The sequence below is a fragment of the Myxine glutinosa genome, chromosome 1 (assembly GCF_964187855.1).
Source record: "Myxine glutinosa chromosome 1, kmMyxGlut1.1, whole genome shotgun sequence".
Lineage (NCBI taxonomy): Eukaryota > Metazoa > Chordata > Myxini > Myxiniformes > Myxinidae > Myxine > Myxine glutinosa.
The window spans coordinates 24,738,957-24,757,276 of record NC_136261.1 but is presented as its reverse complement, the minus strand read 5'-3'; the positions used below and the strand labels follow the sequence as shown (position 1 = coordinate 24,757,276).

General features: G+C 49.3%; 2 protein-coding genes across 7 annotated transcripts in view; one reads left to right on the top strand and one right to left on the bottom strand.

The window, feature by feature from the left end:
- The window catches only part of LOC144889489 (uncharacterized), an 880,122-nt gene that overhangs the window by 487,634 nt on the left and 374,168 nt on the right, over nt 1–18,320 (bottom strand). The gene's annotated exons all lie outside the window — the stretch shown is intronic.
- The window catches only part of LOC137412765 (carnitine O-palmitoyltransferase 2, mitochondrial-like), an 84,567-nt gene continuing 66,302 nt past the window's right edge, over nt 56–18,320 (top strand). The window contains exons 1-5 of one of the 6 annotated variants that reach the window (XM_078769769.1): nt 56–186; nt 2,558–2,676; nt 9,984–10,151; nt 12,810–12,890; nt 18,148–18,254. In XM_078769769.1, the coding sequence (XP_078625895.1) occupies nt 2,633–2,676; nt 9,984–10,151; nt 12,810–12,890; nt 18,148–18,254 (400 nt within the window). In that variant the 5' untranslated portion in view covers nt 56–186; nt 2,558–2,632. Of the gene's footprint in view, nt 214–2,557; nt 2,677–9,983; nt 10,152–12,809; nt 12,891–18,147; nt 18,255–18,320 lie in introns of all 6 variants that reach the window. The other 5 variants (XM_078769761.1, XM_078769757.1, XM_068098066.2 and 2 more) reach the window with 5 other exon arrangements.

Below are 18,320 nucleotides of genomic sequence, written 5' to 3'. Positions count from 1 at the left end.
AGAAAATAAATGTAATTAGGTTATGCCATTATGACTCAACAACAGAAAAGAAGAAAGGTAATTAGGTTAACCAAACGTATCTCATATGTCGAGGTAAACACTTTTGTTGTGTAGGAGGGACTAGTTATTCTGCCACACTTCTTACAACAAGTTGCTCACCAGACAGACGCTGCAGCGAGATTGACGGTAAAGGTTGTGCCTGGTGCTCTGCAGGTAAGGAAGTGGGTTCCCATTGCTGCACCTGAAATGGTGGATGTGCTATGGGAGGAGGTAGAAAACCAGGTAAAGCAGTCAATGGTGGTGTGGTCATGCACTGAAGGCTGAGGACCAGGATGCAGAATGGATGAAGTTGTTGTGTTGGTGATGTAAGGTTTCAAGCAGTTGCAGTGAAAGATTCTTGCCTCGGTCTATGGGTATGAAAGTTCCTAAATTTCAAAGTTCACATTTGGGTGCTCCTCGGACACAGAAAGAGGCCGAAGCATATTGTCGGGACCGATCCTCGATGTTGCAAGGGTATGATGGTAGTGGGCTGGGTCATCCACAAGCACCAATCAATCCCTTGGATGATAAAGTGGATATTTTAGATGCCTATCATTATAAATCCTCTGCTGACTTGTTCCTCAGTTACTTGATCTAGCAACCTTATCAAAAGCTTGTTGTGTTTGGGAGAGACAGCAGATGCTGCTGGTGCCCAGTGGTGGGAAAAAGAATGGGTTGGTTGTCTTGGGAAAGATGACGAAGGGGTAACTGTGCTTCATGCCCATGTGCCAGGCAAAAAGGAGTAAAGCCAGTGCTGGAATGATTGTGGTGTTGTAGACCATTTCACTCTGATGGAGATGTTCATCCCACTCAATATCTCTGTCAAATTAAGGACATGGCACGTTCATCTTCCAGGGTATGATTGTAGCATTCCACTGCTCCATTACTCTGACAGTGATATGATGAGGTGCGGAGCTTTCGCATTTCCAATAATTTGCAAAGGTCCTTTACTAAGTCGGATTAAAACTGTTTGTCCTGATCTGAAGGTAAAGCAGGACTCCTTGCTGAGCTGTGTGGCATTCAGAAATACATTGAGCCACAGAACCAGCAGTTTGGCCTCGTAATGGGTACAGATTAACAAATTTTGTGTGGAGGTCCATTAGCACTAACACATCGTGATTGCCTTTTGTGGATGTGGAAGGTTCTGGTGTCAGCAGCAATTATTTGAAATGGCCAAATTGGTATATTGAGCACTAATATACCAATACCGCAGCACAGGAGATCACCATGACTGGTAAGCTGGACACTGCTGGCAATAGTCTGGGACATCAGCTGAAATGTAGGGCCAATAAAAGAGACCAGTGGCTCTGTTCAATGTTTTGGGGAAAGCATAGTGCCCAGAGGTGGAGGAGGCCATGTGTTGGATCTGCCGATACAATGGATCTTCTTTCATTGTGAAATGACTGAACTAAAGCCACAGTTTCCTGAGAAAAGAGGAAGCTTCACGAAGAAGTGTAAGTGTTTTATTTAATTCCAAAATGGTTAAGATCGACTTTGGCAGATAATTTTTTTATATGCAAATTTGATGATGTCATAGAAAATTCATGTGCAACCCAATATGCGGTAACATTGGAATTTTGGAATCTATGTACTCGAATTATGAATAAAAAATATATTTACAGTTTGCCTAAAAAAACCTGCATCGAAAATCATTTTAAAGCCTCTCTGAGATTTTGGCCCAACGCCAAGTGCAGATTTTCACCCACCAACTGAATAACAACAAGGAAGAGCAATCAGAGATTGCAAACCCTCGCCAGGATGTGTTTTAGTGGTTTTTTAGCCTTTTGTGTTAAAACAAATATGGTGGCCGAACCACGTGACCGTTGACACCATCAGTGTTTGTTTTTTCTCCAACAAATTATCCCTAGATGATGCTCAAGAAATTTCATCTTGATCCGATGAAGTTTTTGTTCTTGTCGAATTATGACCTCATAATGGAGGGTTAGGGTTAGGGTTGTCAGGGTTAGGGTCACCTATCACATCACCATTAACATGTTTTTTTCCCTGTGGAGAGTTCTTCAAAATGATCCATGTCTGAATTTGTTCGATGCAGCACTTTCAGAGATGTAGAGGTGCAAAGTTTTTCGGTTTTTCCAAGATGGTGCCCGTACCACGTAACATACGACGCCATAATTATCATTAAAAAATTCCACAGGAGGTGGTGCACACATGTTGAAATTTTCCTGTAAATAAGACCAATGGTTGCAGAAAAAAAATCATATTTATTCTGTTTGGACAAACAGATAAACAAACAGACAGACAAACGGAGTCAAGTGCAATGCTCTCTCTTCTGGAAAGGGTAACAACCAAAGTTTTAGTGTCAGTGTGTATGGGAAGGTCAACACAGGCAATGAGAACCAGGGTGGATCCAGACCGTCTTCCCAGTCAAACGTGAGAATGCATGAGAGAGCGTCGAAAACCCCAAGGCTTTCTGGGCCATATTAAAGGCGGGCCCCAAACTCCAAACAAGCCGCAGCTCAGAGGTTGGACCGTTTGTAACTGTATTTTGTACTTTCAGATTTTCTTCTGAATCATACATTCTGAAAGCAAGACGTGCAAGAGGGAATTTGTTTGCAGCTGATAGAAAATTGAAATGTCAAGAAATTCCTTTTACTTTGGGATTTTCAAGAAAATTACGTGAGTTTATTGATAATTATTTGAACTCATTTCACTTCTTGATCTTCATTACTGTTTCCATGATATGCGGAAACTGGGTTATCTTGTGATCACAAACCCTTGCTGTATACTGTGCTTGTTTCTGGGGTTGACTTAACCATCCGTGACAGCATATTTGCTTTTTGCACATGAGATTTCTTCTTTTCCATGACACCATAAAGTATAACATTCGATGGGCCTAATGGCCTCCTCTTGTGTTAAGGTTGCTCGTAACTACTACAACTCCTAATCCACATACCAGCTAAGGGGCTTAGCGACCAACTTTGGGGTTAACCCTCTTGTCCTTTTGTTCCCTTTGTATCGGGGGTACCAGAGGTTAGGGCAATAATTTTGGTTCCTTGAAAGGGAACTCATAATCATTGATGTAATTCACTTATTTATTCAATGATGCTTCTCTGCAGCCACAAATGGTAAGTCAATTGCATCTGCAAACATCTTTATGTTTGCAATGATCTAATAGCACTTTTAACGGCCCAAATTATTCCTACCTTTTTGTGAGGTCACCAGGGGAAACATTTAACTCAGATCGTTCAGGAAGCAGCAGCCAGGCCTGACATTGAATGAAAGTGAAAGGAATTTTTAATTTGGCCAGGGTGATGGTGATAACTTGTCCGCTTTTCAGGAAGTCAACATAGGATGTTTAACATCCATAGACTATGGCCTGCAAACCAATATTCCCTCTCAACTTCATACTGATGTGCAGTGCTTCCAGAAAGGATTCAAACCAAACTACATGACTTTTTCACATTTTGTTGTGTTACAGCCGGAATTTAAAATGGATTGAATTGAGATATTTTTATGATCTTCACATAAGTGCTGTTTAGTCAGTTACCTAACGTCAAAGTGGAATTTCTTTTCTAAAATGCCTTGAGTCAATAGGTCTTCAACCACTTGGTTATGACTCTCCAAATTGAGCTCAGGTGCATCCAATTTTCTTTGATCATCCTTGGGATGCCTCTACAACTTGACTGGAGACCACCTGTGGCCAAATAAATTGATTGCACACTATTTAGATAGAAACACACCTTTCTATATGAGGTCTCACAGTTGACAGTGCATGTCAGTGCAGAAACTCTACCATGAAGTACAAGGAACTGTCCATACAACTCCAAGATAGAATTGTGAGGAGGCATCGATCTGGGGAAAGGTATTGTGGTGGACATGGAAGCTCACTGGCGTGGTGACATCATTCCGCGCACCAAGTGGGCGGCGGCCACGCCGAGGGGTAGGCCTGGCCTCAGGATATACACCGGGCGCGCAGCCCGGAGCGCGCCAGTGTTACAGTGAGCTCTTGAATAAAGACTCTTACAAATTATCGCGTTGTCCACTTCCTCCTTGTTTACAAGCAGCGCGCATAACGCCGCGCTTAACTGGTGACCCTCGACGTTGGATCTGCCGTAGCGATCCTTCCAAACACGACGCCATTGCCATGCCCAACAACGCGATGTCGGTTAAACTTCCCGAATTTTGGGAGGCCCAGGCCGAAGTTTGGTTCGTCCAAGCCGAAGCCCAGTTTCAGCTTCAGCGCCTCACCAACGACGACATGCGCTACTGCCATGTCGTCGCCTCCCTCAGGCCCGGCACGGCCACTCGAGTTGTGTCCGTCCTTCGCCACCCACCGGACGGCCACAAGTACGAGGCACTCAAGCGGCTGCTCCTGGCCACGTTCGGCCTCACGGAGGACGCACGGGCTGACCGCCTCCTGGATCTCCCCGAGCTCGGCGACACATGCCCGTCGGTCCGAATGGACCATATGCTGTCACTGTTGGGCGATGAAGCCCCTGGTTCTCTATTCCGGACGCTTTTCTGTCGTCAACTTCCAGCACAGGTACGCCTCGTGCTGGCCGGGACCGTGCTAACGGAACCCCGAGCATTGGCCGCCGAGGCGGACAGGTACTTCGCGGCTTCGGACATGCGGGCGAGAGTTGGTGCGGCCCACCTCGTGGATCCCGAGGCCGATGCTGATCCACAGCATCAGCTTCCACAGCATACACAACATGCTGATACGCACCTCGTGGCCGCCGCCACGCCCCGCCCACCGCCGCGGCGAAAACCGCCACCACGGGGAAAACCACCGGCTCCACCGGCCTGGCGGAGCCAGCCGCGCTCCTCCAGCTCCACCACCTGGTGCCGGTTCCACGCCAGGTTCGGCCACGAGGCTCGACAATGTCATCCGCCATGCACCTTCGACAGGTCGGGAAACGCCCGGGCCGGTGCTCGATAGTGGCAATGAGCGCCGGCCATTCGAACAGCCTGCTGTTCATCACGGACACCTTATCCGGGCGCCGCTACCTGTGCGAAACAGGAGCGCAGGTGAGTGTCATTCCTGCCGGTACGTTGGACAAGCACGCCGCGGGCGGGGGCCCCCCGCTGCTTGCCGCAAATGGGACGCCCATCCGTATGTACGGAAAACGCTGCCTCTCTCTGCGGTTCGGAGGGCAGGTTTTCCGATGGTCGTTCGTCACCGCCGACGTGCCCATGGCATTGCTTGGCGCGGACTTCCTGTGCGCAAATGGGCTCCTGGTCGACGTAAAGCACAGACGTCTTGTCCAGGCCAAGACGTTCAGCTCACTCGCTTGTGCGCTGCCCAGCTCGTCGGGCAGCCCACTGGGCGGCTCACTGAGCGGCTTGCCAAGCGGCTTGCTGAAAGGTTTGGTTCCGGCCACGTTGATCTGTACGCTTCCGGCAGCGGACGAATTCACCCGCATCCTCGCCGGCTTCCCGGCCCTCACGCGGCCCACCTTCTCAGCAGGGGCCGTCAAGCACGGGGTGGCCCATCACATCCCCACCGTCGGGCCACCGGTCTACGCCCGGGCACGCCGCCTCGAGCCGACGAAGCTGGCGGTAGCAAAAGCGGAGTTCGCTACCCTGGAGTGACTCGGCATCGTTCGGCGCTCGGAGAGTGCTTGGGCGTCGCCGCTGCACATCGTGCCGAAGCCCGGCGGGGGATGGCGACCGTGCGGGGACTATCGCCGTCTCAATGACGCCACCACCCCTGACCGCTACCCCGTCCCCCACATTCAGGACTTTTCCGCCGGTTTGGCGGGCATGTCCTTCTTCTCGAAGGTGGACCTCATACGCGGTTACCATCAGGTCCCCGTCAGGCCGGAGGACGTCCCGAAGACGGCGGTCATCATGCCGTTCGGACTCTTCGAATTCCTGCGGATGCCCTTCGGTCTGAAGAATGCAGCTCAGGCGTTCCAGCGGCTGATGGACAGCGTCCTGCGCGACGTGGATTTTGTATACGTCTACCTGGACGATATCCTCGTCGCCAGCGCGTCCCGCGAAGAGCACCTACACCACCTCCGCACGCTCTTCGAACGCCTGGGCCAGCATGGCCTGATTGTGAACCCCGCAAAGTGCCGGTTCGGCGTCGCCGAACTCGATTTTCTGGGGCACCGCGTCACCAGCCATGGAGCCGTCCCCCTGCCGGCCAAGGTGGAGGCGGTGAAGGGGTTTCCGCGCCCCCGCACGATCAGGGGGCTGCAGGAGTTCCTGGGCATGGTGAACTTTTACCATCGGTTCCTGCCCCGTATCGCCCAGCTTCTGCGCCCCCTGCACGAAGCTCTCCGAGGTAAGCCGGGCAAAGGCGACGTCACCTGGACCGAGAAGATGGACGCGGCGTTCACGGGCACGAAGCTCGCCTTGGCTAACGCCACCATGCTCGCGCACCCGGCGCCCGATGCGCCGATCGCCCTCACCACCGATGCCTCAGACTACGCGCTGGGCGCGGTGCACGAGCAATGGGTGCGTGGAGCTTGGCAACCGCTGGCGTTCTTTAGCCGGCAGCTTCGCCCGCCCAAACGCCGTTACAGTACCTTCGACCGTGAGTTGCTCGGGCTTCACTTGGCGGTCAGGCACTTCCGCCATCTGCCTGAGGGCCGTGCGTTCACGGCCTTCGTCGACCACAAGCCGCTGGTCTTCGCGATGGGCAAGGTCACCGAGCCGTGGTCGGCCCGGCAGCAGCGTCACCTCTCGGCCGTGTCTGAGTACACGACGGACATCCGGCACGTCACGGGGAAGGACAACCCGGTGGCGGATTGCCTTTCCCGGGCCGTCACCCACGCAGTCCACCTCGGCATCGACTATGCCCGGATGGCAGCGGACCAGGCCGCTGACCCCGACGTCCAGGCCTTACGGACCGCCGTCACGGGCCTCCGCGTCACCGAGGTGCCGTTCGACGGCGCGGGTGCGGCCCTCTTGTGCGACGTCTCCCTCGTGTGGCCTCGCCCCATCGTGTCCGCGGGCTGGCAGTGCCAGGTGTTTGACGCCATCCACGGCCTGTCCCACCCGGGTGCGAGGGCCTCCCAAAGGTTTATCACCGACAAATTCGTCTGGCATGGCCTCCGGAAGGCCGTCCGCGGCTGGGCCAGGACGTGCCTCGCGTGCCAGCGCGCCAAGGTGCACCGGCACACCCAGGCCCCGTTGGCCCCGTTGGCCCCGTTTACGGTGCCGGAACGCCGGTTTGACCACGTCCACGTGGACCTGGTGGGACCTCTGCCCCCCTCACGGGGTTTCACCCACGTCCTCACCATGGTGGACCGCACCACCCGTTGGCCGGAGGCTGTGCCCTTGGCGTCGACGATGGCGGCGGCCGTCGCGCAGGCGTTCATCGCCACCTGGGTCGCCCGGTTCGGTGCCCCCTCAGACATCTCGTCCGACCGCGGCCCCCAGTTCACCTCAGAGCTCTGGGGGGCGGTCGCGCAGGGGCTCGGGGTCCGGCTGCACCGAACCACGGCCTATCACCCCCAGGCTAACGGCCTGTGTGAGCGATTTCACCGCTCATTGAAGGCCGCGCTCCGGGCCATCCTCCGCGACGGCGGCTGGGTCGACAGGCTCCCCTGGGTCCTGCTGGGCCTCCGGACGGCGCCAAAGGAGGACCTGCGCACATCCGCGGCGGAGTTGGTCTGCGGGCAACCGCTGCGGGTGCCGGGCGAGTTCCTCCCCGACTCCACGGCACCATGGTCCGCGGCACAGCAGCACTCCGCTCTGCAGGAGACCGCCCAGAGGTTCGCCCTGGTGCCGACGGCACGCCACGGGCACCCACCGACGCACGTCGCCCCGGAGCTTCGCACGGCGGAGTACGTCTTCGTCCGCCACAATGCCCATCGGACACCACTGCGGCCCCCGTACGACGGGCCTTTCCGCGTGCTGGAGACTGGGGTGAAACACTTCACCCTGGACATCGGCGGTACTCCTGACCGCGTTTCTGGGACCGCCTCAAGCCAGCCCACCTCGACGTGGACCACCCACCGCCGGTGGCTCGGCCTCCGCGTCGGGGCCGCCCAGCACCGCAGGCACGCCGCCCCCCGGTCCGGCACCCATCCCGCGTACAGCCGGGGGCATCCCACCTGGCATCCCAGCACCCCGGACGCTGCCGTTCGCCAGAGGGCGCTTCGGCCGGGTCATCCGTTTGCCCCGCAAACTTGCCCTCCAGGTGCGCGGGAATTCTGGGGGGGCGTGTGTGGCGGACACGGAAGCTCACTGGCGCGGTGACATCATTCCGCGCACCAAGTGGGCGGCGGCCACGCCGAGGGGTAGGCGTGGCCTCAGGATATACACCGGGCGCGCAGCCCGGAGCGCGCCAGTGTTACAGTGAGCTCTTGAATAAAGACTCTTACAAATTACCGCGTTGGCCGCTTCCTCCTTGTTTACAAGCAGCGCGCGTAACGCTGCGCTTTAGTATAAACAATTTCTAGAGTGATGAAAGTTCCCAAGAGCACAGTGAGCGCCATCATTAAGAAATGGAAATAATATGGAATGAACCAGACACTTCCTAGATTTGGCTGTCCAACCAAACTGAGAAACCGGGCAAGAAGGGTATTTGGTCAGGAAGGTGACCAACTACCCAACAAACACTGACAGAATGACAGAGTCCGTTGTTTGAGATGGGAGAACCTGCCGGAAGGACAACAGTTTCTGCAGCACTTCACAAATCTAGGCTTTATGGGAGTGTGGCCAGATGGAAACCACTCCTGAGAAAGGCACATGACAGCACACTTGGAGTTTGCAAAAAGGCACGTGAAAAATTCTGAGAGCATAAGGCAAAATATTCTGTTGTCTGATGAGGCGACAATTGTCTGGAGATAAAGCAAGCACAGCTCACCACCCAACTAACACCATCCCTACTGTGAAGCATGGTGCTGGCAGCATCATGATCTGGGGATGCTTCACAGTGGCGTGGCACGGATTGGGAAACTTGTAAGGCAGGAGGGATACAATGAATGGAGGCAAAAACAAGCAAATCCTTGAGGTGAACCTGCTTCAGAGTGCAAAAGACCTCAGAATGCAGCGAAGTTTACGTTCCAACAGGAAATTTACCCAAAGCACACAGCTAAAACAACACTGGAATGGCTTTAGAACAAGAATGTGAAAGTCCTTGAGTGGCCCAGCCAAAGTCCAGACATGAATCTCATTGAGAATCTGTGGAAAGACTTGAAGATTGCTGTTCACCGACACTCCCCATCCAACTTGACAGAGTCTGGGCAAATCTGAAAGGACAAATGGGAGAAACTCCCCAACTCCAGATGTGCAAAGATGATACAGACATACCCAAGAAGACTCGAAGCTCTAATCACTGGCAAGGCGCTTCTATTAAGTATCGATTCAGAAGAGCTGAATACTTATGTGAATTAGTTTATAACTAAATTGCTTTGTAAGAATTAAAAAAAAAAAAAAAATCCTCTGCATTATGGGGTATTTGTAGATCAGTGACAAAAATCTCAATTTAATCTATTTTAAATTCAGGCTGTAAACACAAATAAATGTGAAAAACGTCAAGGGGTGTGAATACTTTCTGAAGGAACTGCAAAGACAAATCCTTCCAAAATTTTGAGATATCGCGCCAACTGTATTTTTATTTTTGGCTCTCTCAATGGTGAAGAATCACATATAAATTCTCGTATCGAGTTCCGGATCCTGATCATCAAAATATATATATGTTAAATATCTTCCTCACAGTCAGACAGACAAACAGAAATATATATAGGAATAATTCTCAAATCAGCAGAAAACGGAAATAACCGTACATGGAAGGACAACCACACAAGCAACAACAACCACAACCATGAAGACAGCAGCAACAACAACAACTCAGTTATAAAAGTTCCTTCTTTCACGTTTTTTACATCATTTTGCATTCTCATTGAGACTCACGGGTAGATATGCAATGTGTTTGTAAAGTGCAACATGCTGCCTTTTGATTAAATATGTCAGTAAAGCAATGGGTATAGGTACTGATAGTTGATACGATTCCCTTTCTGCTCCAGGAACTGGTCATTGGGACGACGGGCAACAATTCACAAACATTTTTCCTGCGACTGCAATCCATCCTGGAGCAGATACCTGTCGACTATGTCTCAAGTTGAGGATTCGAGCTACCATCTATTGTCAATGAGAAACCAGAAAATATCACACCTTCAGGAGAAGCTACCCAGGTGGGGAAATTGTTGACACGTGAGGCCTTTCCAGGTCTATTTTGGTGGAACAGGTGAGAAAAACAGGGTGCACCAGATTCAAAATTTCCAATTCCTGTGATTTAAGACGTGTCTGCACTCAGATGCAGAATACCAACTTTTGGTTCCTGATGTTTGCCCCGACATCTGTAACAGGTTGTCATTATCAAGTGAGGTGTGTGATCCAGGTAACCAGAAACTTGTAGTTATAAACTCTCTCATCTATCCACAGTGCATTCAGAAAGTATTCAGACCCCTTCACTTTTTCACATTTTGTGATGTTGCAGCCTTATGCTGAAATAGTTTAAATTCATTTTTCCCCTCATCAATCTACACTCAATACCCCATAATGACAAAGAGAAAACAGGATTTTAGAAATTTTTTGCAAATTTATTTAAAAGAAAAAACTGAAATATCACATTTACATAAGTATTCATACCCTTTGCGATGACAGTTGAAATTTTACTCAGGTGCCTCCCATTTCTCTTGATCATCTTTGAGATGTTTCTACACCTTGTTTGGAGTCATCTGTGGTAAATTCAATTGATTGGACATGATTTGGAAAGGCACACACCTGTCTATATAAGGTCTCACAGCTGACAATGCATATCAGAGCAAAAACCAAGCCATGAGGTCGAAGGAACTGCCTGCAGAGCTCAGAGCCAGGATTGTGTTGAGGCACAGGTCTGGGGAAGCCTACAAAAAAATCTCTGCTGCATTGAAGGTTCCCAAGAGCACAATGGCCTCCATAATTCTTAAATGGAAGAAGTTTGGAACAACCAGGACTCTTCCTAGAGCTGGCCGCCCGGCCAAACTGAGTAATCGGGGGAGAAGGGCCTTGGGAAGAGAGGTGACCAAGAACCCGATGGTCACTCTGGCTGAGCTCCAGAGATCCTGTGTGGAGATGGGAGAAACTTCGAGAAGGACAACCATCACTGCAACACTCCACCGGTCTGGGCTTTATGGCAGAGTGGCCAGACGGAAGCCTCTCCTCAGTGAAAGACACATGAAAGCCCGCTTGGAGTTTGCAAAAAAGCACCTAAAGGACTCTCAGACTGTGAGAAACAAGATTCTGTGGTCTGATGAAACAAGATTGAACTGTTTGGCATCCGTCTGACCACTCTGCCATATAGCCCAGACCGGTGGAGTGTTGCAGTGATGGTTGTCCTTCTGAAAGTTTCTCCCATCTCCACACAGGATCTCTGGAGCTCAGCCAGAGTGACCATCGGGTTCTTGATCACCTCTATTACCACGGCCCTTCTCCCCCGATTGCTCAGTTTGGCCGGGTGGCCAGCTCTGGGAAGAGTCCTGGTTGTTCCAAACTTCCATTTAAGAGTTATGGAGGCCACTGTGCTCTTGGGAACCTTCAATGCAGCAGAAATTTTTTTGTAGGCTTCCCCAGATCTGTGCCTCAACAAAATCCTGTCTTTGAGCTCTGCAGGCAGTTCCTTCGACCTCATGGCTTGGTTTTTGCTCTGATATGCATTGTCAGCTGTGAGACCTTATATAGACAGGTGTGTGCCTTTCCAAATCTGTCCAATCAATTGAATTTACCACAGGTGACTCCAAACAAGGTGTAGAAACATCTCAAAGATGATCAAGATAAATGGGAGGCACCTGAGCTCAATATCAAGTGCCATCGCCAAGGGTATGAATACTTAAGTCAATGTGATACTTCAGTTTTTTCTTTTTAATAAATTTGCAAAACTTTCTAAAATCCTGTTTTCTCTTTGTCATTATGGGGTATTGAGTGTAGATTGATGAGGGAATAAATGAATTTAAACGATTTCAGCATAAGGCTGCAACATCACAAAATGTGAAAAAGTGAAGGGGTCTGAATACTTTCTGAATGCACTGTATATATATATATATAAGAAAGTTTTTGTTTGTTTGTTTGTTTGTTTGTCTTCGCGCGCTAATCTCCTTAACGGTGAAAGATAGGAGGAAACCTCTAAAATAAAAAATGTCCGGATGGCCCCGGCAAGGTTATAGGCGAGGTGGTGAGGCCGGTTGAGGCCCACCTCGGCCGGGCTGGGCCCATTTCGCAATTAAAAGCTGAGCTGAATTATGGTAGTCAATCTTCTACGGCCGCGAGTAAAAGCTGAATTATCGTAGCAAATTCATTCAAAAGGAACCCGGGCAACGTTGGGTGCTTTCGGCTAGTTTATAATAAGAGGTTCGGGTGGGTTTGGTGAGGTTAGGTTATGTTTCGATTTGGTTTGGTTTGGTTAAGGTTTGTGTTTGTGTGTGTTTGTGTGTGTGTGTGTGTGTGTGTGTGTGTGTGTGTGTGTGTGTGTGTGTGTGTGTGTGTATGTGTGTGTGTGTGTGTGTTTGTGTGTGTATGTGTGTGTGTGCTCTGCATAATTTATTTGTTTATATGTCCCTTATCTCTCCTTCCTTTCCTTCTCATTTTTGTCTATGGAGGGGTGAATCTTGCAAATAGTTTTTGTTGGGATCACCTTGCTTCACCTGGAATGGGTTTGAAGGTGGAGGAGAAGTTGAAACCCGAATTCGATCCAGTTTCCTCCTGATGACTCCATCTTGGTCTTTTAGTGTTCCTACTCATACTCCAGTGCTGTATTTGGTCAGTTATTTGATACTTGAAAATTACAGTTAATGATGTGTAGTTATGTGTTGCAGATTACCTGTTCCAAGGTTGGAAGATACCATCCGGCGGTACCTCAAAGCATACCGGGCGCTGCTTGATGATGACGCATATCGGTAGGTAGATATTTATATATTTTTGAGATGGCACACAAGTCCAAGCCATGCCTGTTTGAAAGTAGAACCAAACCACACCCAATAGTTGAGCATCATACATCCAATCACAGAATCACATGCATGCCTTTTGACAACTTATTTTTTGTACACAAACTCGAGGCTCATGTAAGAGCTAGCACATAAAACACAAAAACATAAATAGAAACAAAAACACACATGAAACATTATAAATGGAGTGGGGGACAAGAGGGGGAGAGAGAGAGGGAAGCACAACGACTGTAAAGAACAGGGACATGGGGAGATCTGTGGAAGGGAGAGGGCTGGAGCGGGGTGCATGGTATGAAAGAAATGGGCACAACAAGGACTTACAGGAAAGAACCGGAATTTGAAAAGATGGATTTCGGGTGGATTAACGAGGGTAGAAGAGGTCAAGGTTTTGGATGTGGGAAGATAAGAGATGGTGGTGAACAGCTGTTTGGAAGACCTGGAGGGAGGAGTGGGATTGAAGAGAGCATGGGAGTTTGTTCCAGGGGCAGAAAAAAAGAGGAATGAAAGAGCGAAGGTGAGCAGAGAGTCTTGAATTTGGCAGTTTCACCAGAAGAGGATTGTGGCACATGTTGTGTATCCTACAGGAATATTTGGGGGACAGAGCACAGACAGAGCAGGGTGAGCAGGGTGAGCAAGGCCGGAGAGGAGTCGGTCGAAGACAGAAAGACCACCAACCTACCTGTTGTGAGAGAGTGAAAGACCCATACAATCAGCTACATCGCGGGAGATTCCAATGATTCTAAAAGCTTTGGTTTCAACAGCGTAAAGCCGAGCTTGGTGTAAGGCAGGAGCACCAGCCCAGATAGAAGAGCAGGATTCCAACAATCTGCAGATGAAAGTTTTGTATGTAGTGAGGAGCTTAGTAGTGCCAAGAAGACTTTGCACGACGGAGGATGCCCAGTCGGCAACTGGCTTTGGAGGCCAGCTTGGAAATGTGGTTTTCACAGTGAAGCTCATGGCAGATAGTGAGACCCAAAAGCTTGAGTGACAGAATTTCTTTGAGAGCATTGTTGAGAAAGTTGATGGGAGGGTTGAACAGACGGTCTTTTTGGAGAGACATGGTGAGAGTGTGAGATTTGTCAGGATTGAAAGACATGTTCCACTTGGTTGACCAGTTTGTGATATTGTCCAGGTCTGCAGAGAGTGTAAAAGCTGGTGCCTGCCGATCTGAGGGTTGAGATATGGAGCGGCAAAGAGTGGAGTCATCAGCAAAGAGATAGACCGGATTTTCAAGATAGTCGGAGAGATCATTAAAGAAGACCGAGAAAAGCGCAAAGCCCAGAACTCTCCCTTGAGGAATGCAAGCCTGGAATGCAAGTGAAGATGACAGAATTTCATTTAGAGCCACACATTGATTACGACAGGAAAGGAGGTCTGCCAGACATGTGTGGAGGTTTCCATGGATACCATATGAGGAGAGTTCGGTGAGCATGGCTAGTTGCCAGACCATATCGAAAGCACGAGATATGTCAAGGGAGACAGCTCTGATTTCCTGTTTGGCATTGAGGACCACCATCCATTGTTGAGACAGCAGAAGCAGCATGTCCAGAGTAGAATGTCCTGGTCTGAACCCAAATTGATGATCTGAGATCAAGCCATTGGAGAAGAGGAAGGATTTAATATCAGAAGTGATGATGGATTCGATGTCTTTGCTGATAATTGGGAGCAGGCTGATTGGTCGGTAGTTGCAGGGATCTGTTTTTGCACATTTTTGTGTAAAGCGGTAATGCTGGCTGATTTCCAAGCTGATTGCAGATGACCTTGAGAAAAAGAGAGGGTGAATAGAACGGAGAGTGAGCTTGAGCGGCAGTGCAGGGTTTTAGGACCCGAGGGCTGATGCCGTCTGGTCCAGTTGCAGAATCAGAGTCGAGGTTTGACAGAAACGTCTCCACCTTGTCAGGAGAGAAGGACACAGAGTCCAGGAGTAGCTGGGTTCCACTGTGTTAGGTGGGTACAGAGAGAAATGGGTTTGGGACACAAGATTTTGAGGCAAACACAAAGTTGAGGCATTCGGCTTTGTCACGTGCGGTGTCAACTGTTTAGCCATTTGAGGTAAAGGAGGGGATGGAGGGGGATCAAACACCAGAAAGAGATTTGACCAGATGCCACCAGGATTTGGAAGAGGGAGACAGGTTTGAGAGTTCAGACTTGAGATGAGAGAGATATTGTTTCCTGGCTCTCCTGAGGGTAGACACACACTTGTGAAATGCTTTGTGAAAAGAACAGAGATTGCCTTCATTTGGATTTGCCTTCCATGAGGCGAAGGCAAGTTGTTTCAGGGCAACTACCTCACCACAAGATTCCATGTACCATGGACGGGAGGAAGGGTATGACAACTGAAGACGAGATCGGATAAATCTGTTCATGAGAGAGAGAGCAATTTACTTTGGAAGAATTCCCAGGATGAGTTTATGTCAGAGGCAGTAGAGATGGGAGACCAGTCCAGATTAATGATGGCTGTTCGCAGACCTTGACAGTCTGTCTGAGTGAAATGCCAGACTCGTCAGTGCTGCGGAGGCTCTCTGAAAATGGCCAAAGAGATGTCCACTTTAACAAGCAAATGATCAGATGAACCGGTTGGAGCAGAAGAAGAACAGCAGACATTTGCAGGGAAGTTAGTCAAAACCAAGTCCAGAAGAGAAGATGCTCCATTGACTGAGATCCTGGTCGGGAAATTGACAGATTGTGTCAGTCCCAATGAGTCACAGAATTCCTTTGCTAAAGTGCCATGACTGGAGCGAGAGGAACCCGCACCCAGCCAGCTGGCATGATGACAGTTGAAGTCGCCACATGTGATGAAGAGAGAGTTGAGATGAGTGGATTGAGGCTGGTGCATGTTGTCGGACAGCGACGTGTAAATGGAGTCATCATTGTTTGATAGACGGTACAACACACATATAAACAAAAGGTGGGAGCAGAGGGGAAGCCGTAGCTAGAGGTACTCCTGGGGGTGGGGTTGAGAGAGGGCAGTGCAAGGAGAGTGAGGAAGAGAGTTTTTGATAAAGATAGCAACCCCACCTCCAGGACGAGGCTCAGGTCTATCATACCGGAGGAGAGATTAACCAGGGAGATATATTAAGGAATCAGAGACATTTTGAAGGAGGAAAGTTTCTGTTGAGCAGATCAAGTCTGGTTTGTCAGCAGCAACCTGTATGGAGAGATCAATCAGGTTTGAGTGAAGGCCCCGGATGTTTGAGGTCCATACCGTTAACGAAGAGGATGGGGGAGCATCGGTACAGAACAGGGGAGGTGTGGGTTATGGTAAGATGAGGTAGAGGAGGAGGAAGTAGGGAGAGCTGTTGATAGTGTGTCAGAGATTTCAGAAGAGCTAGGAGAAAGGGAAGGATGAGGAGGACAAAAGGTTTGATGGTGATTGGATGAGGCATAGTGAGGTGTTGTTTGAGGATGGGCAGAGCAAGGCAGAAGGTTGAAGGAGATGGAGGTAAGAGTTGGAGGTGGGGGGGGGGAGGAGCAGGGAGGACACTTGAAGAGGAGGGGTGAGAGGGAAGAATTGGAGAAAAAAAGGAGGGTGGGGAGATTTGAAATTGATAGGTGAGGGGGAAATTTAGGAGGGGAGGAGTGAGGGGGGAGTTTGGGAGGGGAGGATGAGGGGGGAGTTTAGGAGGGGAGGGGCAAGGGGGGAGTTTCGAAGGAGAGGGGAAAGGGGGGAGTGTAGGAGGAGAGGGCAAAGGGGGAAGTTTAGGAGGGGAGGGGAAAGGGGAGAGATTTGAAAGGGATGGGTGAGGGGGGAGTTTAGGAAGGGAGGAGTGAGGGTGGAGTTTGGGAGGGGAGGGTGAGGGGGAGCTTATGAGGAGAGGAGCAAAGGGGGAGTTAAAGAGGAGTGGAGAAAGGGGGGAGTTTAGGAGGGGAGGGGCAATGGGGGAGTTTAGGAGGGGAGGGGAAAGGGGAGAGATTTGAAAGGGATGGGTGAGTGGGGAGTTTAGGAGGGGAAGAATGAGTTTGGATTTTATAAAGTGTTGTGCAATTAATGGAATACGAACATTTATTGCAAAATGAGTTTCTTGTGATTTTCAAGTCAGAGATCCGTTTGAAAACGTTGGAGGGGTGGTGGAATGCAGGTGAGTTTGGGGAATGTAGGAAGGAAGAACTGTAAGAGAGTGAATTTTTATTTGAAATGAAGACATTAGGTGAGCAAATCGAAAACAACTTTTCAAAGAAGAAGAAGAAAAGTGTGTTATAATATACAACAGAATACAACACGTCAGGGGAAAGTTTAAACATTTTTTTTGAAGAAACCGTGAAAACCATCTGGGGAAATTCCCGAAATGAGGGCAAGAAGGGGAGGGGAGGGGAAAGGGGAGAGATTTGAAAGGGATGGGTGAGTGTGGAGTTTAGGAGGGGAAGAATGAGTTTGGATTTTATAAAGTGTTGTGCAACAACACACCGTTGACTGAGATCCGTGTCGGGAAATTGACAGATTGTGTCAAGTGCAGTGTTCATATGTTTTATTCCTCTCCCACCTCCCCCCAAGTCCTCCCGATGTCCCTGCTCTCAAATGTTGTGTTTGTGTCCTTCCCCCTCTTCCCCCTCTCTTTTGTGTCCTTCCCCCTCTCTCCCCATCTTGTCTGCCGCTCCCCTTGTTTTTTGTGTTTTGTGTGTCGGTTTGTCTTTTTGTGTGATTAATGTTAGCTCTTTCACGAGCCTCGATCTTGTATTCAAAAAAAAAAAGAAAAAAAAAAAAAGAAGGATTCCTCAGGGGGATTAAGGATTCCAGCACAGGTTCCGAAGCAGAAACAGAAGAATAGGAGATTGACAGCAAGGAGAGCAGAAAGCGAAGGAACAGGGAGGTGTATAAGGAGATGTGTTAGTACGCGAGGTGAGGCCTACTTTTTAAATTCTTCATTACATTACAAAAGTCGAAAGAATAGTTAACGATAGAAAAGAAAGGACATTCGAAAATAAATGTCGTGTGCCTGCTGGACTACCCTTTTGTCCCTCAGATGAACCAAGCTATCCTCCAGAAAAGTTCATATAAAGGAACACCAATTTGATTCATACAGCTGCATGAAGACATAGATGTATTTTAACCGATATATAAAGGGGCATTTTTTATGCCCCTGGCATTTTCCCAAGATTGGTGCTTTCAATTGTTTTACATATGTTCATCTCCACCCACCTTGTGGAAAGGTAAGATTTGGATGACTGTATCTTGATGTGTATCTCGTTAATGACTAATTATGTGTAACAGGAAGACAGAGCAAATCTGTAGATCATTTGAACATGGAGAGGGTCAGTTGCTGCAGAATGAACTCTTGGCTTATGACAAGGAAAACCAACACACAAGCTACACCACTGGTAAGTTATTGCTGTTGCTTGCGAATACAAAATAACCTTTGAGAGCTCAGTTATAAAATCAAAGAT